The 26779-nt window shown below is 40.5% G+C and overlaps 1 protein-coding gene across 1 annotated transcript; it reads left to right on the top strand.

Annotated features, from left to right (window-relative positions):
• Positions 1-7273: 7273 nt before the first annotated feature.
• Positions 7274-17576, top strand: LOC114134989 (kelch-like protein 10). Its single transcript, XM_028001892.1, has 5 exons — positions 7274-7727; positions 9929-10415; positions 12172-12783; positions 14631-14780; positions 15694-17576. The coding sequence occupies exons 1-5, from the start codon at positions 7576-7578 to the stop codon at positions 16057-16059; spliced, it is 1767 nt and encodes a 588-aa protein (XP_027857693.1). The 5' UTR covers positions 7274-7575; the 3' UTR covers positions 16060-17576.
• The last annotated feature ends 9203 nt before the right edge of the window (positions 17577-26779 follow it).

Below are 26779 nucleotides of genomic sequence, written 5' to 3'. Positions count from 1 at the left end.
AGCCAGACTTCGGGAGTTTGAATAAACTAGTCATAGATCACAAAGTTCCTAAAGCTGGTTGGCACCTTTGCCTTTTTGCGCGCACACACCGCGTGCGTTTGAAGCTGCGACTACACCTTTTTTTTTTCTTCCCCTCCCAGAACCAACCTGAAAAAGGAAGACTGAATGTTTCTGTTCGCAGCATGACTTATTGATTCCAGTTGTTTGAGTACAGCACCGAGTGGCTCGTATAAGCCTGATAATCAATCTTACATTTTCCTAGCCGACTGATTTTTTAAATATTTTTTTTTAGAAGCAGTGTGATGTGGCTACAGTTTCACGCCGCTGCTCGCTGGTCCTCGTGAATTTCCATCTATCGATTATGCTGCTGCTGCTTTGTCAGCAGTCTCCCTATTGGCTCTCGGAAAAGAAAACACAGAGGAGATAAAGCGTAATTTACCTTTTGTTTTTCAGGTTCCCTCGGAGTTCGGATAATAACTTCACCAAACTTTCTTTTTTCATTTCCCCCCCCCTTTATGACTCGAGTGTAGATTTTACGAGCTCATTAACCGAGCCGGGTTTTGAGCTGATGTCTTTTTATGTAGTCGATGTGACGTAGGTGCGCGGGATTTTGCCTCTAATGCGCTTCCTGGTGATCGATGCAGTTTAAGGTCCGCTTAATGCCACGCTGGGACACGCTCAAATGTCACCAGAGCCATTCTCTGCAAACATGCAATTACTGCCAATGATTTGCAACGTATCAATTTTTAAGTGTCGCCTCGGCGCTGAGGTGATTAGATCGTGTTTATCTAAAAAAGGGAAGAAAACTGAAGGAGAGAAGAAAAAAACACGTCCAAAAATACTTGCATCATCTTGTACTGAATTTAGCTGAGATTGACTCCCAGAAAAAAATAAAATAAGTAAATAAATAAAACGCTCCAGCTTAATCTTTAAGAGATGAGGCAACATTAGGAGTTTCTAAACAGCCCAAAAATATGCAATCAATACACATAAAAAGGCTTCTGACAAGAAAAAGGTTAAGAAAAACAACAACTGACAAATGTGTGTGTGTGTGTGTTGCGTGTATGTATGTGTGTGTGTGTGTGTGTTTACTCCTCGTGGGGGCGTGTATTGATGACAGCTACATTTTCCTCAGTTGAAGTCATTAACATCATCTCTGGAGAGGCTCACTCTGCAGCAGTCGGCACCGTTCGTCAGCGGAAGATTAATGATGATGATTTATTGAGGTAACAACAGAAAGTCATGTAAGGAGATCTCTTACATGCAATTTAATATTTCATCTCTTTTAAAACATAATGACACTGAGCAGACACTGGAGGCACTATGGAGTGAAAATAGTGTCAAAAAGATTTGTGTGTGCGTAAAATGATTTGTGCGTGCGTAACAGGATTTGTGCATGCGTAAAAAGATTTGTGCGTGCGTAACAGGATTTGTGCGTGTGTAAAACGATTTGTGCGTGCGTAAAAAGATTTGTGCGTGTGTAAAAAGATTTGTGCGTGCGTAACAGGATTTGTGCGTGCGTAAAAAGATTTGTGCGTGCGTAACAGGATTTGTGCGTGCGTAAAAAGATTTGTGCGTGCGTAACAGGATTTGTAAACCTTAAAAATAAAATACATGTTGAAAAAGTACACACAAATCACCTGGTACGCACACACAAAACTGCAGTTACACACAAATCCGGTTACGAGTGCACAACTATTTTTGAGACTCATTTCACGCCTCGGTGGAAGCTCCAAGATTTGTGTGTAGATGGTGCGTTTACATGCTAGTAAAAGCTGGGACATCTGAGTTTTCTTCGGAACTGTTTCTTTTTTCCACAGTTCAATACATATTTCTCTCTTTACTTGTCTCGTGGCTTAGACATATTTTTGTGAGAGAAAAATACATATGTCATTACACCCACGTCTACTTTTTAATACTATAAGATTGTTTATATATGAATCCGCATTTGGGACCTATTCAACTGTAATTACTTGGGTAAAAAATTCAACCACTAGGTGGCGGAAGTTTATTCCGCTCTGACTGGGAAAAGCCTTCATTCAAACTGAGAGAAGAAACAAGAGAATGGCGGGTCAGCCGAGTGATCATGTTCGTGGTTTACCGTCCGAAGTTAGTGGATGTTAAAATTTGCACGTTTTCCTGACCGTTGTAATGCGTATTTGTTAGATTATTTCAGATTAAGTTTTACTTTTCAAGTAGTTCGACCCAAAGTTCTCGCCCTTCTATAGCAATAGCTCATGTCTACGTTAGCTAAGCTACTATTAGCCCTCGATTAGCATCGGTCCAGTTTAAAACAGAATCTTCCTGGCCCATTACAGCCATGTCTACGTTTATCACCATGCTCAGCTAGTTTTATGATGCCGACAATAATGTAGGCTTAGGTGACGTCTTTTATTATAATTTATTATAATTATATTTTATTAATTATCTGGCAGATAATTAATAAAATATTCCATATTTAATTTGTATATGTCCTTTTTCAACTATGCAATTTATAAAGTGAAAAATTGAACACTGACTGAAATGTGGAAAACACATACATTATTAGCACTTTTTGGGGACAATAGAAATATAATTTCACTAGATGGCTACAATTACAATTTAGTTAATGTGAAGCACAACTTAACATATTATCTGTCCAAAAATGTAAGTCATCACATGGAAGTAATGAGAAATGTGGTTTGCTCATAATGAAGTAACAGAAATATTAATATTTTAAAGATTCAGCCGAGTTACTACACTTATATTCAGCTGCTTACAAAGGCTTCAGTGTTGGATGAGGTTATATTTTCAAAATTTGAAATATTGATGATCTGCATGAATCTAATATAAAAAACGGTGCAGATGTATATGTATGGCATAGAATACATTTGTACATTTGTTAAGAGATGTTCTACGTATTTATTTCTGGTACGAAAGCAATGACCATCATATTCCAGGAAGAAATGTAGAGAAGAGTAAATCTTAAGTGATTACAGTAAGATATAAAATATACAGGTGATAGACGAAACATAAGTCTGTAGCAGAACTAAAAAAAAATTTAAATCAAAAACTACAATTAGTGAGGAGAACTGGGATGAATCCTTCAAATAATAAAAGACGTCACCTAAGCCTACATTATTGTCGGCATCATAAAACTAGCTGAGCATGGTGATAAACGTAGACATGGCTGTAATGGGCCAGGAAGATTCTGTTTTAAACTGTACCGATACTAATCGAGGACTAATAGTAGCTTAGCTAACGTAGACATGAGCTATTGCTATAGAAGGGCGAGAACTTTGGGTCGAACTACTTGAAACGTAAAACGTAATCTGAAATAATCTAACAAATAGGCATTACAACGGTCAGGAAAACGTGCAAATTTTAACATCCACTAACTTCGGACGGTAAACCACGAACATGATCACTCGGCTGACCCGCCATTCTCTTGTTTCTTCTCTCAGTTTGAATGAAGGCTTTTCCCAGTCAGAGCGGAATAAACTTCCGCCACCTAGTGGTTGAATTTTTTACCCAAGTAATTACAGTTGTATAGGTCCCAAATGCGGATTCATATATAAACAATCTTATAGTATTAAAAAGTAGTCGTGGGTGTAATGACATATGTATTTTTCTCTCACAAAAATATGTCTAAGCCACGAGACAAGTAAAGAGAGAAATATGTATTGAACTGTGGAAAAAAGAAACAGTTCCGAAGAAAACTCAGATGTCCCAGCTTTTACTAGCATGTAAACGCACCATCTACACACAAATCTTGGAGCTTCCACCGAGGCGTGAAATGAGTCTCAAAAATAGTTGTGCACTCGTAACCGGATTTGTGTGTAACTGCAGTTTTGTGTGTGCGTACCAGGTGATTTGTGTGTACTTTTTCAACATGTATTTTATTTTTAAGGTTTACAAATCCTGTTACGCACGCACAAATCTTTTTACGCACGCACAAATCCTGTTACGCACGCACAAATCTTTTTACACACGCACAAATCCTGTTACGCACGCACAAATCTTTTTACACACGCACAAATCCTGTTACGCACGCACAAATCTTTTTACGCACGCACAAATCTTTTTACGCACGCACAAATCTTTTTACGCACGCACAAATCTTTTTACGCACGCACAAATCCTGTTACGCACGCACAAATCTTTTTACACACGCACAAATCGTTTTACACACGCACAAATCCTGTTACGCACGCACAAATCTTTTTACACACGCACAAATCGTTTTACACACGCACAAATCGTTTTACACACGCACAAATCTTTTTACGCACGCACAAATCTTTTTACGCACGCACAAATCCTGTTACGCACGCACAAATCTTTTTACGCACGCACAAATCCTGTTACGCACGCACAAATCTTTTTACACACGCACAAATCGTTTTACGCACGCACAAATCCTGTTACGCACGCACAAATCTTTTTACGCACGCACAAATCTTTTTACGCACGCACAAATTCTGTTACGCACGCACAAATCATTTTACGCACACACAAATCTTTTTGACACTATTTTCACTCCATAAGGCACTTCCTAGAAAGTGGGTACAACTGAGAAAGAAAGATGCCCCCCCCCCCCCCCCCCCACCCTCCGCTTATGGGAGACAGGCTTTATATACACGCACTTTACATTGACTTCCATTCATTTTCTACAGCCTAACCTTTACCCTAACCCTATACATCACACACCTAAACCCCTAACCCTGTAAACAGCATTCCCCCTCAAGGGGACCAAGGAAACCTCCCCACAGTGGCCCCCACAACCCCACACTGTAAAAACACACACACACAAACATATATATATAATTAATAACTAATAACACTGTTGTAATATACTTATGGGTACTTTTTAACATTTTGTCACATTACAGCCACAAACTGCAATCAGTTTTATCGAGGTTTATGAGAAATCAATAGAAATTAGTGTGAATTGGAAGAAGAAATATATGCCAGAATTTCAGATTAAATTGACCATAAAATGTCTAACATGTATGTTTGTGCGCGGGTTGGTCCTTCCTGCAACAACGTCTTTAATGGTCGCTTCCGGTTTCGGAGCGTGTGTCCACACCAGCTTTGCACATAAATCTGGAGATTTATATTTTTGCTCATTCGTCTTCGCCGAAGAGCTCAGTCAAAGTCAGACTTTGGTTTTAGAGTCAACGAATGGGAAGGTTCGGGTCTTGCCATAGGTTTGTCATTTGAGTCCAGTTCCGACTTTGACTAGGTCACTCTGGCACCCGGATATAGTTTGATCTGACTCCTTCTGTTCTACCTGTACGTTTGAGGTCGTCTTCCTGCTGGAAGGTGGACCTCTTGCCTCAGACTTCAGTCTTTTGCCGACTCTAGCGGGGTTCTGTTCTTCCTCCAGGATTCGCTTTCCATCTTTCCATCAACTCCGACCAGCTTTTGTGTCCCTCTCCCCCAGAACACGAATCTGTCACCACTTTGTTTTCTGTTGATCTCGTGTTTGGTGTAGCAGGCCGCCCTGGTTTTCCGCCACACAGAGTTTTTGCGTGAAAGCCAAATAATCCCGTTTTGGTTTGATCGTACCGAGCAACATGCTGGCTTCGTCCCCTACGCGTTTTATAGCAAACTGCAAAATCAGACACTTTATGACCATCATTCAGCAAAAACGGTTTACTTGCTACTTTTCCATAAAGATTTCCATAAAGACTCGGCTTTATGGATGAACGTTCTTCTTGCCCGGTCAGGGCAGGTTCTAGTTTTGTTAGGATTGCAGTTGTTCCTCTCGGTCTTTAGATGATGCACCGAACATCCGTAAACCTGAACCCGAAACCTTTTCCTGATCGCCGTTTCCTCTCTCGTGTTCCCTAACAAACCTCCGAGGCCTTCAGAGTGAAAGCGTCTCGCCATAAACGACAGGTTTTTATTTGTAAAAAAAAAAAAAACCAAAAAAAACGGGTCAAAACGAGCAATACCCCTGTGTTCTTCGCAATTGCGTGCTGTTTTTGTTAAGCCTGTCACATCAAATCACAGTGGTTCTCAGGTTGTATAATGTAAAAAAAGTTCAAGAGGCATAAATAGGCACTTTTACTGTATTTAAAAAAATTCAGCTTTTATATTCTTTGCACGATTAACTTTGTAACATTAGGTTCCACTTGTCGTCCTCCCATAAGAAATGCCGTCAAAGTCTGTGAGGCAGCATCTGTTCCCAGAGTAACGGATGAATAGCAATAATAAAAATGAATTGAATGCTACTAATAATAATTATAACGACACACAAAACTAGCACACAATGAGAAGTTGTCTTCTCAGGAAAATAAAGAGGAATGAACGCAAACGCAACGGGAACGAAGTGACGCCTGAACGCTTTTGCTTCATCTGGAGACGCTGCAAACAAAACAAAACAAAACAAATAACTTACTGTATGTATTCATTCCTTTCTCAGCGAGTGAAGCTCATGGGTGGCGCAACGCCTCCCACCTCCGTTTTCCGCGTCAATAATCACCGGCTCTCGCGTAAATAAAAGCCGATGGAAAACATGGAGGCGGTGCCAGGATTTGTAAGACGGTGTTTGCTTAAAACTGATGTTTTGTAAGGCTGTAGTTGTTGTTGTTGTTGTTGTGTGTGCGTGTTTTTAAATAAGTCTATGCTCGTTTTGTTGGAGTAAATGAGTAAAATGAGTCATGATCGGAATATGTTTATGAAAAAAGACAAACATTAAAATTCTGCTATTTGTCTGAGAAGCACTAAATGGTCTTGGGCTGAAATACATTTCTGAGTTGCTCGTCCAGTTTGAGCCGTTTGGACCCGTCAGGTTATCAGAGAACTGCTGACTCGGTGTTTTGTGGCATTTCAGCAGGCAGTTTGCACCTTACTGTTGGATAGTAAGAAAAAATCTGACTTTTTTTGTCACATCACTGATCAATCTGATTGATAGAAAGCATGCAAATGTGCATGCTAAAAGGCCAGTTGAAGAGGGGTTTTCTTTTATTTTGAAAAGCTTTGTTTTTACAGATAACGTAAAATGTTTTAGTTTTTAGTCTGTCCCTTTAAATTAACGTTAAGCTCTTTGGATTGCCGTCTGAAAATGGAAACTGTTTTTCATCTGCACATCTATTTGGGTTTAAAAAAAAAGTAAAAAGAAGAGATAAAACAGAAGCAGAAAGAACAAAGACATATCAGACCACAAAGCCATTATATTCAGTAAATCTACATTTAAATTGAGATTTATTTTTTTTTTTGATCAATTTTGGTTCTGAGTTCAGCAGGAAAAATTCTACAGGATGCGCCAGTCCTGGTCAGTAAAAATTGGAGTGGCACAGCTAAAATAAATAAACGAATAAATAAAAAAATTAAAATGATGTAGTATATGTACATATATATCCTGAGTCATGTTCGAGTGATTCATTCGTCCCGTTTCTCTCAAATCCGCCGCCGCTGTGTGTCAACACGCTGCTGTGACAGTCAGAGGCCCGAGTTGGATTTTGAAGGTAAACACTTTTCAAACTTTCCCCTTTTTTTTCAGTTTCTGAGGTACAGTTCCACCAAGTTGCTGTGATTGCATAGCAACCGAATCAGAGATCATGTGTCTAATTTCTTCCAAAGTTCAAAATGAGCGACAAAGTCCAGCATCCAAACGAGCAGGACTCGGTGTACAACCAGCTCCGCCTGGCGGGAAAGCTGACCGACGCCGTCATCATAGCCGAGGGCGTCGGGTTCCCAGTTCACAAGATCATCCTCTGCAACTGCACTCCGTATTTCTGGTAAGTCGGGCAAGTCACGTGACTTGTTATGTTTTAATTAGCTGGAAAAGGGGGGCAATGTTCTGGTCCAGATGGGGATTTGAGTGGGACGGAATTGCGCAGAAGGTTGGAGTAGCACTGCGCCGTTTTACCCCCCACTTTTGTTTCGTCCTCGTTTTTCTGACATATCACTCTGACAAGTTGTGGTGATCCATAACCATAGCAACAAGGTTTTTTTTTTTTTTTTGATCCAAACCAGTTGATCAATATCTCAAAAGCAGTGCACTGCTCAGACTTCCAGTTCACGCTCCGGTGTTCTGGACTCAGACTTGAGGCCGAGCTGACGGAGCTCTGGTCTGCGAACAAACAAAACGAAGGAGATGATTGTAGCTTCCCCCCCCCCCGAGGAACAGAAATGTGTCAAACACCGGGTTTCAACAAAAGAGAAGAACTACGTCTGTGTCCGGCGACGCACCACGTTTAGACCGGATGCCATCTTGCTTCCGGGCATTCCCCGATGACTGACTCAGACGGTCAGTTTGGAGCTAACCGGGCTGATTTTACTCAAGGAAATTTCTATCTGTACACCTGCAATCTCTCCTCCCTCCATTGTTTGTTTGTTTGCATCACTGCGTGGCATTTTTACACACGAGGCGTCACTCCCCAAGACACAAGCAGAAAGCAACAATATCTATATTTTTCCTAAGCAAAAGGAAATAAATAAGTAAGGCAGAAGGACAACTAGTTACTGAAAAAAGATTAGGCTAATATTATCTGTTCACTTATATCAACAGATACTCCATTTGTTTCTTCCTGAAATATGCCGCACATTGCGTATTTTAGACGTCATCCTGCGTCAGCCGACCAGTTTTCAATAAGCTGAACGTTGTTCAATCGGTTTTATCAGGCATTTTGAAGCAGACCTGCGATTCTTCCAGAACGGATTTCACGTACAGGGATTTCAGAAAACTTGACATCACTGTTTGGCCTACACATATTTGAAAGGGTTTTTTGGTTGTTGTTCGTTTGGGGGGTTTTTTTGCATTTTGTTTGATTTCCACTTATATTTCATCAAATTAAATTGTGTGCAATCACAAAAAGATTTTCAAAAATTTGCTTGCACTGGCACAAATATACGGCACAGACGAAACAGTTTGGAATATCGTGTACTTCCTTAAAAAGGAATCATAACATGACTGTGCTTTAGTGCTTCTTGCAAAGGTATTTTCATCTTTTGAACGTACAAAGCGGTGAACAACATTGAACTATATATAAAAAACAAAAGGACTTTGGCTTTTGAGTTGTGAAACTCTGAGAAGCGCTCCATCCCCTCCGAGTCAAGCCTTTCAAGAGCCACATTTTATTAAAATTACAGCTGCAAGTCCTCTGGGGTTTGTCTCCACCAGCACATCTAGGAAACCTTTCGCCTGCTCTTTGTGAATAGAACATGCCTTGCTGCTGTGCTGGTCTGTGTGCAGACACACCACGTTTGTGTTTTGGCTGTTTTATTCTTGGAGCGTTACCAGCCTCTGAGGGTGTGTTTTTTTTTTTTTTGTCCAAGTTTAAGACACATTGGGGCATTGAGCATGGAAAATCTTCTTCGGCTCTCTGATTCTTCAGCCGCATATCAAATATCAATGCTCCTCTCCTTCTTCTGCTTGTCCTTCTTTTTTTCTTCCCTTTCACCAGGTTGAGTGTTTTTTTCCTGAAGGCCCAGATCCAATTCAGTTCGGTTCGGTTTGTTTACACGGCACCGGTTTACAACAAATGCCATCTCAAGACATCGTTCAAACAAAAAAAGTTTCAGTTCAGGCACACTGATCCTAGCTTTCAAACATGACAGGGACAGAGGCCTTCCTCCCGACTCTGATTGGTTGTTTTTGAATGGGATGGAGGAATCCGTGTGGATCGTTATTGTAGCTCAGAGGGGCGGTGCAGGAGATTGATGTTTTCACAGATTGTCTCAGTCACCACAAATGTGTCGCAGAAACTTTTTTCCTGCCACTTTTATAATACACATAAAGTTATAACGCGATAACAATTTTAATGCTGTCTTAGATCGCAAAGGTTTTTGTCAGTTTAAGGAATAACCACAAGTTGATTAGCTTCGTAGTATCTGTTCTTATCATTTTTTTCTTTTTACTGTGCTTATGTATACATTTTTTGAAGAGTTGCGATTGCGCGAGGGTAAAACATGATTCTCTGTCCTGCCTTCTCCTCAGCGAACTCTTCACACGGAGTTGCAGCCTCGACCAAGAGATTTTCCACATACCAGGCATATCCGCGGAAGTCATGGGGCTCATCCTCGACTACGCGTACACCAACTCCCTCACCATCACCGCGGGCAATGTACAGCAGCTGCTGCTGACGGCCAACCTGCTGTGTGCGCCCGAAGTCGTGCACGCCTGCTGCATCTTCATCGAGGATCTGATCCACCCGGACAACTGCATCGGGATGTGGAGGTACACGACGACCGTCTGCCCGCAGCCCGTGCTGCACTACAAGATCTACTGCTACATTCTGAAGCACTTCGAGGCCGTCTTCCTGTGTGAGGAGTTCCTGCTGCTCTCTGCCGGGGAGCTCACCGACATCATCGAAACGGACAACTTGATCGTAAAAACGGAGAGGACGGTGTACGAGGCCATTTTAAGGTGGACCAGTCATGCTCTCGAAGAGCGACAGGCACACTTCCCTTCTCTCTTTTCTAAGGTACAGTAGTTAACTAGTTAGTAGCTTAAAGCGGTCAAACATCCATCTGTGTATAATTAATCTACATATTCTGTTTCACTTAGTGGTGACGTTACAAAAATAAATCGGCTTTTCCATAATGTTCTAATAGATTGAATGTGTTCTTTATTTTCCCTTCACGTTCACATGTGGCACCTTCAGATGGAGATAAAAAGCGTACGACTGATAGAAATAGGAGTAATATTAATGCAAGTATTTGTTTCTTTGTGGCTGAAACAGGAGGGCAAATATTCTGCCCTCCTGTCTGTAATGCAGTGTTGCAAATGACTCCAACCATATGATCTCCACTCCAGCGCCAACACTGAAGCTTCACTTTTTTTGTTTGTTCCTTTCGCTGCTCAGCTCTCACTCTCAGTGGCTCCGCCCTGCTCATTGATTTGCAACATGGCAGCTTGCCTCTTTTTGGACCGCGTGTTCTGAAAAACTGAACAAATACTAAATAAGAGCAGAAAGCGCGGCATCAGCCTAGATTGATTTAAAAAAAAAAAAATTTCTTTACTTATATTGCCAACATGCACTGAGGATGTAGTTTGGTTACTGAGTTAATTTGTTTATTTTATGTGTGAAATAAAAACCAAAATGTTGATTAAAATATTACACAAAAGTGGGGATGCCAGCTTTTGTAAGCAAGCAAATACAAAAATAATTTATGCCATACAAAACATTCATATTTGAAAAGTGAAGCAAAAACACAGGATGATAAATTAAGACCCAAAAGAGTCTGAAGAGTCAAACTTCCCAGCGGTAGGGTATACTGGATCTTCTAAGGTTTACTGAATTTCCAGAAAGTTCTCCGGCCACCATGAGACAACCATTCAAGACCTTTTGTTTGAATACAGTACAATGTTCACGATAGTCGTAAATTATAAACTACATTTCCTGTGGACGTCTTAAGCATAACCAGAATACAAGCGTGCTTCATTTTGCTGGGAGTTTTACTTCCTGGTTCCTGGTTTGGTTTCCTTACTTGTTATTTAGTGGACAAGTAAGGAAGTCCTTGGACCCGTCCTACATCTAAAACATAGAAATACAAAAAAAAAAAAAAATTAAAATACTGGAAATATCATTAGAATCAAGCATTTCACCAGTTACATTCTTATCATATTTTATCCTTACAATTTCTTTTAATTACGCCACCTTTTTTTGTTTGGTTGTTTTTTTTTTTTTGCTGTTTTTCATTGAAATTGCAGAAAATTGTTCTGTCCACAGTTTAGTTATAGTTAATCTAATAAGTGACCATACTTTTATTGCTGGTGTGTAGAGGAGGTATGGGGGTTAAATATCAAATATCATGTTGGTAGCAATGGTTTTTTCTGCATGTTGACGTCTAAATTCAGCTGGTTGGTGATGCCTGGTTGTGTGGTTCTGCACTGAATGTGATTCATTTCAGTCTATACAACCATTTTATCTTAGCTTTCATCAAGGACACTTGATGAAAGTGTCCTTGATGGCATATACTGCTGTTAAAACAAAGAAAACTCGCAAAACGTCACATAGACGAACTATACGCTTGTCATATACACGTCTGCTTTCACATTCAGTAAAATAGTTCATGATTTTCACCTTAAAACTTGCATTAAACGGATTTAGCTTTTTCAAGGGAAACCAAACGCGTGCACCCCATGTACTAAAATATAATCCAATCAGGACCACTGATAAAATCAAGTGAAATCAATTCCATCCTGTGCACAGTCTCTGTCTTGTCATCTCTTTGTAGATCCGGCTGGCCCTGTTGGACGTGGACTACATCAGAGACAAAGTGCTGCCCAGTACGCTGACGCAAGGACCGTGTCTCTCTCTCCTCTCTGAAGCCACCAAGACTATAACCCAGCTGCTCTCAATCAGGCCTTATTTGACCGGCGTCTGCAACCCCCTGGCCCGCCCTCGGTTGCCGACTGGCATCCTGCTGGCCATCGGCGGCTGGAGCGGCGGCGGTCCCACCAACGGCATCGAGGCGTACGACGTCCGTGCCGACTGCTGGATCAACGTGACCAACAACACGGAGCGTCCTCGCGCCTACCACGGCACCATCTTTCTCAACAACTTCGTCTACTGCATCGGCGGCTTTGACAGGCTGGAGCATTTCAACAGCGTGCGCAAGTTCGACCCCATCAAGGGCAACTGGCACGAGGTGGCTCCCATGTACTACCAACGATGCTACGTCAGCGTCACGGTGCTGAACGGCTGCATCTACGCCATCGGAGGCTATGATGGACACATGAGACTAAGCACAGCTGAGTACTATCGGCCCGAGCTCAACCAGTGGACTTTGATTGCTCCCATGCAGGAGCAAAGGAGTGACGCGAACTGCACCACCCTCAACAACAAGGTGAGTGGAACGAAAATGACAATAAAACACATTTATTTGCCTTAGGTTCTGTTAGCCACTACAAGCAGAGCACCATCAAGTGTCCTTGATGAAAGCTAAGATAAAATGGTTGTTGTTGTCTTAGAAGTTTACAGGAAAAGTAATCATGAACACGGCAAATGGCAGCTACCAGTTCATGTTGGTTGTCTCCGCCAACTGTTTGTTTATTTATTGTCTTTTTTAGGCTGTTGTCACATTGTTGCCTTCTTTGTCTCCCCTCGATTGAACCTGCAAAACACATTAAAAAATAAAAAAGCATAGTGGAAGAAAAAGTCAGTTGCGCATAATTGAATTCAGTGGACTTTGGGGAACATCAAGTCTTCTCATGTCTTTAAAGTGTGTTTACCTTCAGCAAGAACTATTTCTAGTCTGCCAGATTGAAATTTTATTAAATCATGTCCATCATTCAGTACCAAAGTAATCTGAAAGAGGTTCGCAGCTTCAGCAGGTCATCACTGAGATTTCATATTTGTCTGTAATAAAGTTCATAGGTCAAGATGTCATTCGCAAATAATTATGTGGATTATGCCAATGAATCGATGTGCTTTATTCTCTCCTGTTGTTGTTGCTCACAAAAACAGCATCTTCTACAGGCTGAATTACCAAAACAGTTGCTCTTATACACATTTTTTTAGCAATAAAAAAATGTCTGATTTTTATTAAGATGTGGTTCACGTAGACTATTAGTGAGAATGGTCACTTTTACCTAACCTTTTAGTTAACAAGCTAATTTTTTATCATTTACTTGGAAACTAAATGTTTAGATTGCAAAGTAAAAATGTAATTCCTATTAAATACTTAATTCTCAAGCTAAATATTTAGCTTGAGAATTAGATATTTAGTTTGGAACTGTGAGATTTATAAATACACAAATAACATTTTATTTCTTTTTTTAATTTTGTTCTTTTACAACGACTAGGAATTCGGGTTGTAACATTATGAAACCATAATTTTGAAAAATGAATACCAATTTTTTTAATGTTATGACAAGTTAAATAAACCAAAATATTGCTGATTTTTTTATTTTTTATTATTTTACACTGTAACTGTACAAACAGCATCTCTTAGCTTTTAACCCTCCTATTACCTTCAAGTTAGGGCCGACGCGACTTGACATGCGTTTTTGTGTTTTACCCTTTAAACTAATAAATACGTGATGGAAAATTAAAGTTTAGGTTGTCTTAGAAAAAGGGCAGCATGACTTATTGACTGCATATTTTTACATAATTCGACAACCATTCAGACCTATGGTCGTAAGGTTAAAACACCAAAATGTTCCTCCTCGATAATGTCTTATTGCTGTCAGCCAGCTTACTCTGAGGAAAAAGGAAAAGTCAAATATTTGCAGCTGTAGTCTTTTAAGTTGACCCCTATAATAGTTCCGTTAAATGATTAATAATTACATGTATGTCAAAACCAACATTGTTTAATTGTTGTTTCAAGGATGCTAAAAATGTTAATTTGCTCAAGAAATGAGTGCAAACATTTTATTATTGTTCCTGCCTTTAAGAATTGTTTCTCGCAGTGTAATGATTCAAACATGACTGCAGTCAGAGGTCATGATGAAGGTCCGATGGTGGAGTTTAAACTAGGTGTAACGCTTAAAAACATTGACATAAATGAAAGAAGTCAACTAAAAAAACTATATATTCAGTATCATTCATCCCATTATTTTTGAAAATAATTTATTGTTTCTAAATAAAGTTGATGAGCAAGTGAAACAGCAAGTACCTTTACTGGGACGTAAACTTTTACACAGTTAAAAACGTCCCAGTTGAATCCTTGTACTTTTTTTTTTCTTTCTTTAGATTTACATTTGTGGGGGATTCAATGGACATGATTGCCTGCAGACAGCTGAATATTACAGCCCAGAGACCAACCAGTGGACGATGATCTCCCCCATGAACAGCCAGCGCAGTGGGATAGGCGTCGTTGCATATGCAGGTCATGTTTATGCGGTAAGTTCGAGAACGAACTCTAAACCCACCAGTTACAGGGGCTGAAGTTGTTGTTGCCGCTTCACTAAGAACCACCGAGGAATACGACACAAAAACCTCTGAAGACGACACGAGCGCAACGTCCTTCTTCGCGACATGTGAACAAAGATGGAGAGCCGTCAGATTTTAACAGTGGTTGGATTTTTCTTTTATTGTTGATGAAAGACCACGAGCCAATACTTCCACCAGAGCCAGACAAGAGCGTTTATCTACCCAGAATGCCATGCACTCTAGTCCATTTCCTGCTTTTGCAGCGGCCTCCGGTCCGCTCGCCAAAGACAAGTGCATTCGAACCAAGCCAAGTATGAGGCTTTTTTTGGTGGAACGGAGTTTGCTTTTTTTTTGGTTCACGTCAGAGTTCAATAGACTAAGCAGGACCGGTGTGAATGCACCAATGTTGGAGCATTTCAAGTTTATTGGTAGAGTTCACAAAATCTCATTAAAAATTTTGTTATGGGGCGTGCTGTGGTGGCGCAGGGGGTTAGCACGCCCCACGTTTGGAGGCCTTAGTCCTCGACGCGGACGTCGCAGGTTCGACTCCCGGTCCCGACGACATTTGCCGCATGTCTTCCTCCTTCCTGTCTATCTACTGTAGAAAAAATACAAGCCACTAGCGCCGCAAAAACTCTTCGGAGAAAAAAAAAAAGAAAAAATGTTATATTTAAAGAGTTCATGATGAGATACAGTTGGAAAAAAAGTCCCCATGATCTTTAGAAGAGGATCAGACCAAAAGAAAGAAAAGTCCTTCACCATAGTTGACATGTCCTTTCAACAACTTTTGTTGCTGTGACCAGCTGATTTTTATCAGAGCTTAAAATATGAATCGACTCAGTTGAACCCCTGACCCAGCACACATTCCTCTCTCTCCCAACAGGTCGGTGGCTTCGATGGCAACAGCCGCCTGCGCTCGGTGGAGGCTTACAACCCCGAGACTAACGCCTGGACAAATGTGGCCTCCATGATCACCACCCGCAGTAACTTTGGGATTGAAGTAGTCGAAGACCGGCTCTTCGTGGTCGGGGGCTTCAACGGCTTCACCACAAGCTATCATGTCGAGTGCTACGACGCCACAAGAAACGAATGGTTAGAGGTCTGCGGCATGGGGATCTTCCGGAGCGCCGTGAGCTGCTGTGTGATAGCCGGACTCCCCAACATGCCGGAGTACGTGGTCCCTCGTGACGCCCTGCCCCTGCTGCCTATAGAGGAGGACCACGAAACGGATTCAGGAGACTCCTCCTAAAACTAGCGGATTAAGACTTTCTCTCCAGTGCCATCATCTAAGACAGGAACAAGTGTAAGATTGCATCGTCAATATACCATTGAGAGCATCAAACCACTGTCTAGCAGGCTTTTTCCTTTGCTAATATTTGCATGAATATTTTCATTTAGGTCAGTAAGAAGGAGCTAAAATAACAAATCACACGTTGTTTTTAGGCTATGCACCATCTGGCTGCACTGGCAAATCCCTTCTCAGAGTTTATTCCTCAGTTGTCATTTGCACCTGTTTTCAGACGTTGTCACAGACTCACGGGCATGAACGTCACTTGTGATTGCGATCGGTCTCGGATGAATTTGCTTGACAAAACTTGTTGAATTAATCAATGGTCAGTGAAAGGAACACAGATAAGGTCCAAGAAAAAGAATTGTAGATTTCTATCAATTGGGAATATTTTTTTGAGCAATTTCCAAACATTTACTGATTCCATGTTCCATTTTCTGAGGCCTTAAGGAGGGAGCCATATTGTCAAAATCAGATTGAAAGATATTCACAAAGAATCCAGGAACTGCTAAGACACTATGTAATACATAGTAAAAAAAAACAACAAAAAAAAAAAACACCTTTTAGATTAATAGAAACCAACATTTTGTCAATAGTCTTAGCGATCAGCAAGATGTTGTTTTCCAAATGCGAGGTGGCCCATTAATTAATTTTAGGTCAGGAGTGTGTTGTCCATTCTGTCTGTATTGATAAATCATGAACCTTAACTGAGGGAAATCAGCTTTACGAAACTTTTCATATTGTTCAGAAATTTTTTGTGACCCCTTGGTTGAGTTGTATATGCAATGTTGCAGTAATATTTTGTATGTTTACACGTCCATCTTTTACAGTACTACTGTGTGCCACTGGTTTATGAAGGTAAAGAAAATAGTGAAAGTATAAAAGTGTTCGCTAGTCAGTTATTGGTTGGTAGTTGTGGCTTTTAGTAGTCACAGTGCATTGATTGCAACAATAACAAAAATAAAAAAAACGTACATGTTTAAAGAAATCATTTAGGGATGTCGGTTTCAAATCTGTGGAATGTTGCCATAACAACAAACTGGCCTTGCCACTTTGGCTGCCTTTACACTGGAAAACATTTGAGAGGAATTGATTATAAAAGTCTGCGAGGTGTTAAGGTGGCAGAAGTCTACTTTGGTCTTATTCCCCCTCAGGCTGGCCATTAGTCACAGCGACCAGGACAAATATGGAGAACTAATCTTTTATCCACCACCTGTAGAGGATCAGTAAAGAGGAAGGAATAGGATATAATTTTTTTTTAAAGCATAAATTAGTATTGTTAAAGAATGACAAACTGCTATCTAAGCAGTACCTCATGTACAAATAGTCTGTTTTACTGTAATGATGGCAATTATTTCACATGTTTTGTTTTTTTTTGCTGCTGTCTGACAAAAACAGACAAGAAATGCATGTTTGTTAAATAATGATTAAAAAAAATCCCCCAAGAAGTCTTAAATGCTCTCATAGGTTAAACAAAACTTGTATATGTTGCAAATGACAAACACTTTGACACCCACTCCTTTCTCTACATCACTTCATGAGTGACTCACCTAATTTGAAGTGGAGCAGCGCTTGTCACCTTAGTTACCAACTCATTGACGATGGAGCATGTTGTCTGTAACGGCATGTTATTTTTACATGATACGTGTCTGCAGTGCAGTCTGCATTACTATATGTTGGTGATCTGATCTGTCTCGTATTTCCATGAGAACGGATTAATTGGGCCGAAACGCTGACGGATACTCAACACATGCACACAGTTAGGGGATATTTAAATCTGAGGTGATTCGGCTATATCGGTTCCAAAGAAACACTGAAAATATCCTGAATGAGAATGCTTCAAAAATACTATGAATAAATAGTGATTAAAAAAAAAAAATCCATAAATAAAATCCTGTCCAGAAAATAGGTGTACTAAGGAACTTCAAGCAAAAAAAAAAAAAGTTTTTGTAAGAACAAACTAAACTGCTGTATAAGCTTTAGGGTCCTTGCTAAATTTTACATTAGCTAGGATATTGTGTAGCCAACTATTATCTTTTACAAGATTAAATGGGAAACAAGGATCTGTTCTTTCAACCACAATTAAAATGTACTCCAGCCAATTCCCCTGTGTCCAGCATTGTAGCTTACTGCAGAGGGACGGTTTCTATGCTACAGCAGGAATAGCCTAATTTTGGACATAATGTGCCACTCAACCCTAAATAAGCAGCCTAAATGGAAAGTACCAGATTTCTTCCAAATCAAACACTTCTGTTTGAGTGCTTCTCTTGTTAAATTGGTTAAAATATAAAAATTTTAAAAAGTGTCAAGTAATGTTTTGCGTAACTTTGATTTTTTTCATTGGTTTACGCAGGAACATTGTATCCAATAGCAATATGAATAGCTATTGGGTATAAATATGAGTAGCAATATAAAGTCTCATACATCATTACAGTTAATATAATCTGTTGCCCTTTGTGCCACCAATATTACACTGAACTTGACAGATATTACAAGTTGCTACCAGAACAGCTGCTTTAGAAAGCTATGTTCTGACCAACTGGTCTCCTAAAACATACATAACCTTATTTGTTTATAAAGATAAATTTGATTAAAAATATACAGTTACAGTGTTGAATAAACTCTTGTTCTGCCCCTGTGGAGGATGCCTCATTGCTGTTCGTGCTGAGCAGATTGCTAAAATGCTAGGTTAGCAGGTCTGCTCCGTTTTGACTTGACTGGTTGATAAATCGACTGGTAGCATCTTTGTGGAGTTCCAGATTATCATTTCCCCCCCCCCCCGCAAACATACAGGAAATGTGTTCCATTTCCTAAACTTAAAGCTTTGTTTTCAAGGTAATGAAAAGTGACAACTGCCGTTTTAGCTGCATTGCCTCCTTTAGCTGGAGCTTCGTGCGGTCATTTGAGGCACAGTGCAGCCTTTATCTCATTCTTAGCATCTTTGTGAAAGCTTAAAAAGGCTTAGCTTGTAAGTGGGAAAACCAAGACTGGCTAGATCAGAAAATTAATGCACACAACCTGTAATCTTTTGTAATTTTACAAGATCTTTGAAATTCTCAACACGTTACTCTGAGGGTGCAACTGAGATGATCACAGTATCAGGAGTGGGACTTTGAAGCTCTAATAGTCATTAGAAAATATTGTGACCTAGCCATTATGGATGGATGGGTTGGAACGTAACTCTTTTAAGGCGACATTGTTAATGAATCAAAGTTTGTCGTCACCAGGGATACATTGTGAAAACATGTGCCAATCTTTTTAGGGTTAAAGGCTTTCCCACTGCTAAAGATCAGACATAAATTTAACATGACACGATGTTTTTATATATAAAATTGAAATAATGCACCTTGAATTTTATCTTAATTTAATTTTTTTTTTTGAAGTACTTATGCCATTTCCAATCAAGAAAAAAAATTACTTGATTTTGAAAAAAGCAAATCTACCAGCGTATATAAAGTATCTTAAACCAGCGCAAAGAAAAAGACAAAATAAATTTTCCATTCGGTGCATTCAATAATGAGGTCAACTGAAAATGTCCTTAGAGTGTTTTCTGTTTCCACGTCTGTAGTTTCTCCAAGTCCTTCGCCATAACTCTCTGACGTGAATGACTCACCTGATGCGAACCGGAGCAGCACTTGTCACCCGGGTAACCAGTTCAATGAGAACCTTGGCGATTCCATTGGTACCGTTGCACAACAGACCCAGACACCCATTCAGCAGACGGCATCTAAAACCCGACCGTTTCTGAATGCAACAACATTCATCGAACTCGATTCATGGGTGAAGGTGTAGAGAAGAAATAAAGAGTCAGCTGTAGGTGGTGGGAACAAAAAGGAGCCGAGCGAACGATGTCCTGACGATTCTCAAAAGCAGAGGTTCGTACTTCCGGCTCCTTCCTCGCGTTGTTTTTGTCTATTAGTCAGCAAGGTCAGAATGGTTGTGAAAGGAGAAACAACAAAAAAAGGAGACATTTAGTCACTTTTCATCAGCCGTTGAAACTAACATATTGCATTTATCCACGTAGCTGGAAATTACTCAACATTTTTTTCCTTTACTTTTTAATGCAATTTTTAACATGACCTCAAAAGTCATTAACTAGTCAGGCTTTCAGTGAAATGAGGACAACTGCTTTATTGAGCAGCTTGAGCTGCGTTTGCCCACAGACACCAAACCATAAAAAGCCAACATCAGACCTGCACAAACTGGTTGAGGTTACCCCAAGCAACATTTGTGCTTTTGGAAATTAAAAATCGTTTTTTTTCTTTACATTGTAGCAATAGACTTCGATGGATGTCAAAGGTGGTGTTGCTGCGCTTTAACGTTTTGTGGAATTGCAGCAAGTGTTTTGCTGCTGAATTTTAGCTACCAGTCGTATGAACTAATAATTAATAAGCCTGTTGTTTTGCGGAGAGGATTGCGATAAAGAAAGGAAAAACGGTGATCGAGACCCTTTTGAAAGCAGGACGAAACTGTTCAGGAGTGCAGGTCCTTGATACAGGAAGAGCACAAGTGCAGTTTACAATGGGTTACACAGGGACTAACGAGCGAGTACTTCAGTGTTTTTGCCAAAAATGCTTTTCACAGAGCTTCAACCATGCAGGTCAAGCACGTTTTGTGAAACATCTGGCCCTGGTATGTGCATATAAATAAACTGGGATGGAAGTTAAAAACAATTCAAATGTTGCACTGCTTTATCTTAAACAGGTTGCAGGTTAAACAATAAAGCAGTGGGATGACTGTCAAAAACAACATTTAAACTCGTCCCAGAAACTGCGAAAAGAACAAAACAAATGATGTTAACAACCCGACTGTTCTCACTGATCACAGGAGAGCATGCAGGGTGGCTGTTGCGGCCGGTGGCCTTGTATGTTTCCTTTGTCTCTTTCTTTTCTGTATATCTGCAGCTTTCTAATGAAATTAACTCCATTGGGAACTGGCTGCGGCCCTAATCCTCCTGCGCCACTCCCTGAGGTCTACAGCAGAGCTGATTGGCTCACCAATTATCAGCTCCACCAATCCCTGATGAGGCCTCCCTTTTTAAACCCAAGACTTCCTGGGAGAAGGTGCAGCTGATTCTTTACTGAGACAGTTTGCCACTTTGCTGGGTGTTTGTTGACTGCTGTGTACCGCATTGTCTTTTTGTGAGCTTTTGTAAATCTTTGTTACCTGTGATAGTCCCTGTGGGGGCTTTGTATGTAAGCTTATAGTAGCCTACTAGAGTTTTGTTATTTGTTGTTAACCTTAGGTTTTGGTCCTGTTTTGTTTGGTTAAGACCTCCGGTTCCAACTCTGGTTGTTTTGTGGATTCTTGTTTTATTCAGTGTTTTTCTTTTCGGTTACAACACCTTAACTTTTGACTGTAGAGTTGTTGTTTTTTTTTTTACCTTTTATTTTGTTAAACCCAAACAATAAATTCCAAACTGATGAACCTTAACATCTACTGTAGGTTTCTTTAATGTTACTTCTCTTTCCCCCTGGCTGAACTGGGTCGTAACAGTGGCTCAGAGGAGGGATGTCATGCCGTTGTCAGGCTTGTGTTGTTAACTGCACTCTTGCCGTGTTGAAAATTGCTATCATAAAGGTTTTCCTTCACCACCTGATGGAAAATTTGAAAGAAAAAAAAAATCTTAATGATGGAGCCTCCTGCACTGTGCTGTTTAGAAAACATCTCCGGTACAATCTAATGGTGATGTCACTAATGCTGGAAACCATCAGGACTGCCCAGATTATGCTTTCATTTCATTAACTTTGTTTCACCTCTGCAACTGCTAATGGGAACGTCGGTGGTGTGGGAAGAGGAAAGACCTCTGAAGATGTTTTAGGTCTTTCTGCCTTTCTCTCTCGGACTCATTGGGGCGGACGGTCTCCCTCAGCAGAGGTGACATTGTTTTAGGTCCGCCGTTTGATGTTTACTCCGTCTCACCTTTGCAGCGATTAAGTGTTTTTGAGAGCGCTTGCGCGTGAAGCTCAATCCCGCCACGTTCAAAGACGGAAAGCCTGTAGGCATCTTCAGGCCGGGGTCAGACCAGAGTGAACGCCTGACAGAAAACGACACACAGGCCAAAATTATGTGCAGCTTTTCACTTTCTGAGACGTGACGTCACTTTTGGGAACTTTGTAACTGGCATCCATCTTGGCAGGTAACTGTCTTGACAGTTGCTGTGACAACAATAAACAAGCCACAACCTTAGAACAAGCTTTCACCTCAGTCCTATGTAATTTACAAGCAATATAAGTAGATTAAAGCTATTATTCGATAACAATTTTCAGTATTCTACTTTCTTTTTGTTGACCTCATCCAGGCTTTGCGTTGCTCTTGCCTACCAAGATGGCGGTTTAGTGGTGCAGATCACTTCCAGTTCAGAATTGTGGGAACTGTGCATTGATAAAAAAAAAAAAAAAAGTTACATTTACAGTTGGACACTTTGCAAAGACAAATCAAGATATTTTTTGCGGCGGTGTAACTTTCTTATTTGTCTGTTTTTTCTTACAAATGACCCTGACCATCTTAGGATTAAAGTTCAATTTAATATTCAGTGGGCCACCAGGTCATTGACCACAACATCCCGCACATTGCTGAAATACCTTTGCCTCTAAAAACACTTATAAATGCCTATATTAATAGTTGAAACACCAAATTAAACTTAGTCTGCATTGACATGCACAGTGGAAACTGTCTTGGTGCTAGCTCAGAAGCTAACATTTACAATCTTCCTGGTCTTCACTCTAAGAGGTTCAGCCAATCAGTGACAAAGAAAATAAATGACACTCCTGGATTGGCTGGTATGCAAACGCCAGTCGATAGCATGTTGAATAGCATTGCTCCCAGATATGTCACATTTCCAGCTGCATTTTGTCTCAAATATTTAAGTAGTGAATAGACAAGTTCTCCATGAATCATTTGAAGTTAGGTTAGAAATTTGGTGTAATAAAAATCTGTGAATAGGTAAATGGGTAAAAACCATGTTTAAGTGGGTCAGGGTTGTTTTGGCAGCAAACGGGTAACAAAACCCACAAACAGAAATTGCATAACGTTACGCCTGCTGAATGTTTCCTGCTCCTTTCATAAAGCTTCAGAATATCAAGCTGCAATTTATTGTAATTCCTCAAAGGGAGTTTGAGGAAATATTTTCCCCCAAAGATATGAAATGCAGAGTAAAATGTTTCTCACTGGCCTCATTAAAAGCAATTACAAGAAAAGAATAGAATAGAATAGAATTCAACTTTATTGTCATTGCACTGTCACAAGTACAAGCAACGAGATGTAGTTTGCATCTATCCAGAAGTGCTCTACGAGATATAATATTTATTTACAGACGTACAAGACTATGTATGTATGGACTATAAGGGGTTATAGCAAAGAGATATACTGTAGATATTGTGTATAAATATAAATATGGGAGCTATATGCACAGATTATACAGAATATGCAAGAATGTTAGGGAATGGATTATATATGTATATAATATAACACAAGATAAATAATGGCAGATAATTGAACCCAATCGAACCAAGTGTCCCAGACGATCAGGTGTGAAAACACTCTTGAGGAAATAATTGGCACAAGGTTGAATCTTTTCACCAAGAAAAAAATTGGTGAAACAACAACAAAAGAAATCTAAAGAAAATCTCCCTTTCATTTAACATTTTCACAAATGCATCCAACAAAGCTCTCTGTCGGACCTAAAACGGCCAAGAAAGACTAAATAGTCTTGGTGTCGTGCTGAAATATTTGTCAAATCAGCTCTGAAAATAGAAGGTCCTCGAGTCTGTTTTTAGAGAGAGAGTTCAGATTCAGTAAGAAAACAGGAAAAGGGAAAGTTATGCAGAAAGGAAGAGGAGGAAAAATGTCAGCTGAGAGAAGGGGAGCCCAGCAGACGATGATAACCTGTTAGCCAGTAAATGTCTCCTCCTCAGCATTTCCTCTTAAGAAATTGTGCTATTTTTCTGTCTCCTTCCGACACGGAAATTGAATTTTCTTTTCATCTCCAACTCATAAGAAGCTTTGTGTAGAAATAAGTTCCCTTTTAACTTTTTTTTTTTCTCCCCTCCTCTCTCTCTTTTTTATTTATTTATGTTTTTTGGTGCACTTGGTGTGTCAGCACTATTCTGTGGTCTGGCAATGGGAGGAAAGAAATCTACATGCGCTTGTCAGCTTGACAGTCAGAGAAAGGCACGGTGAGAGCTCTGTCAGGGCCAGTCAAATTATTCGTTGTTTTTTTTCTTCTTTTCTTTCCTGTCCTGATGCACTTTCAGACGGATACGCCCACAGACACACTCCCCGCTTCTCACCTCACCTCCCATCACCCCGCCTCCTCCCCTCGAGAATCCCCGTGGGCGCATGATTGACGGAAAGGTCCAGTCAGGAGAACAATGTCAGCACTTGTTGCCGTGGCGAGGCCTCCGTCGGCGGCACGGCTAATGTGCATCCTCCGTCCGTCGTGGAGAGACTCCTGACAACACGCAGGTCTCCAAACAAATGTCAGCGGAGGGAGGCAGGGGGTGGAGGGGTCGAGGTCGGACTCGTTTTCTTGTACCTTTCGCCGCGGAGTTCTGCTCCGAGGCTCAGTCAGAGGTGGAGACAGCGAGACACTCTGAGTACAGGGCGGTTAAACCTCTGCAGTGACATTTAGGAAATGCTTGTGGTTATGGTTGTTTTGCCTGCTGTCTCGAATCCCTGCATTTAAAAAGAAGAAGAAGAAGGAAAAAACAAAACAACGGCCCGGCGCCGTTTCTGCTCACATGCCAGCGCTGCTAACAACATGTCAATTATACAAGCAGGAGCTGAATAAAACGCGCCTGGCTTCATTAGACCGGACACAAGGGAGTCGAGTTAATAACACGTGTTAGGCCCCGCGCCTTGGACTGAAATATGCGTCCTGTTCCCGATTCAAACGGGGTCATAAATGTAATCAGTGATTATAGTTTGGTGGTAAAAGTGCTCCTCAAGGATCCATTTGCTCTGAGTGAATTTAACATACTGTTGCTGCTTTTAAAACCATAATTCAGATTCGCTGCGGAAAGGCCGTAGTCGGGTTTTTCCTCACGTATTTATCTTGGGATGTACCTCTAAGTGGATTACACAAGCTGAGGCTAGAGTCCATTCTGCCCCCTTTCTCTTCTTCCTCTCCTGCCGCTCGTATCCATTACACGGCGCTGCCGCTGCGATAAATCTGTCTGTCAGAGGGACGTCGTAATCGAATTGTTCCAGAGGTCATTTAACATTGCAGAGGAGGGACTTCACTTTAGCCCTCGGAAGATCCAGCTCAAATACAATTTATGTGTCAGAGATGAATTGCGGAAATGAAACATTCACAGAGAAAATGAACTGTCTTGCTGACTGAAATAGCCTCGTTATGGCCCGCTGTGTCTCTTTATCTGCTAACTTAAATCTCCGGTATTTAAGTGCTCCTCCTCGTCCCTCCGCCGTGCCGGGGATTTAATGGTAACAGGTAGCAGGTAAGGCGGCTTGCTGATTGGACGTGTTGGGGAAACAAACGGAAGTGATGATGCAGCCATTTGTGTAGAGAGGAGCTCAACGTTGACTCTAGTCGTGGGGAACAAACACAGGCTCACACTTATTTTAATAACAGAATTAGCTTTAGGGTTTGTCTTGCCCTTCCAGTATATCTAGGTTGAAAAGGTTGAATACAAAAAAAATGTTGTCTAGTAAACCTTTAGTTTAAGAAACTACTTGTGTATACAGTATGTAAAAAGTCGTGCATTTTAGCATTCGGTCTTCTACGTTGGGTTCTGCCAGGATGTAACATCTTCGTCCAGTCTAATTTCAAAAGCTCTCAAAATCTCTTGATCTCTTAGTCCTCACTGATTTCATTTTTGAAGACTACTCCCTTCTAAAACGTACATTTCCTAATGATAAAAACATTCTTCTGTTGGTTTTTGTGAAATGGCTCGTGGTCTTTTACCAAAACCAAAAGAGAAATCCTGCAACCGCTAAAATATGACACCACACCTTTTTTATATACGTTTTGTGAAAAAGGAAGTTGCGTTCATGTCTTCTTCAGAGGTTTTGTGCTGTTTCCTTCATTGGTTCTTGGTGCAGCGGCACCACAGGCGAGGAGGTGGACAAGTTTTTCAAAGTTTTTTTTTGGACGAAGTGGAGTGTGAACCACACCAGTTGGAAATGTTAAACTTTTGGTCCCCAATCGAACCAAGTCTCCCAGACGATCAGGTGTGAAAACACCCTTGAGGAAATAATTGGCACGAGGTTTTTACGACTTTCTTGACATTTTGTATGTGGTAGAAAGCGTACCACATTGAGATTTCTTCACTTTAATTTTGAATTCTGGGAAAAACCTAAAAACAAAGTAAAGAGAGAGCACTTTTTGTTTTTCTAATTTCTCTTTCTCCTTGATAAATAAACATTGACACATTGGAATCTGTAAAGTGTGTTTGTATAGTTCAGGTACGATTTATATGAAAGCATTCTATATTTCATTTGTCCAGCCATCCTGACTTTTCTTGGGGTTTTTCTTCAACCATGACTGCAGAGGTTGTTGGATTAATTTGTCATAGAAATTGACTCTTTTCACAGTTTTTAACAGCGAGTGTGTGACCTCAATCAAATCAGGCGGAGGCCCTGAGAAGAGTGTATTCTCGTTGAGGAAAAAAATTATTGAAAAGCACATGTACTGAACCAAAGTCCTCATGTTGGAGGGGAA

Source organism: Xiphophorus couchianus, chromosome 20, assembly GCF_001444195.1.
Source record: "Xiphophorus couchianus chromosome 20, X_couchianus-1.0, whole genome shotgun sequence".
NCBI classification, from domain to species: Eukaryota; Metazoa; Chordata; class Actinopteri; order Cyprinodontiformes; family Poeciliidae; genus Xiphophorus; species Xiphophorus couchianus.
Note: the sequence above shows the minus strand (reverse complement) of the source record. Positions and strands in the feature narration are given on the sequence as shown.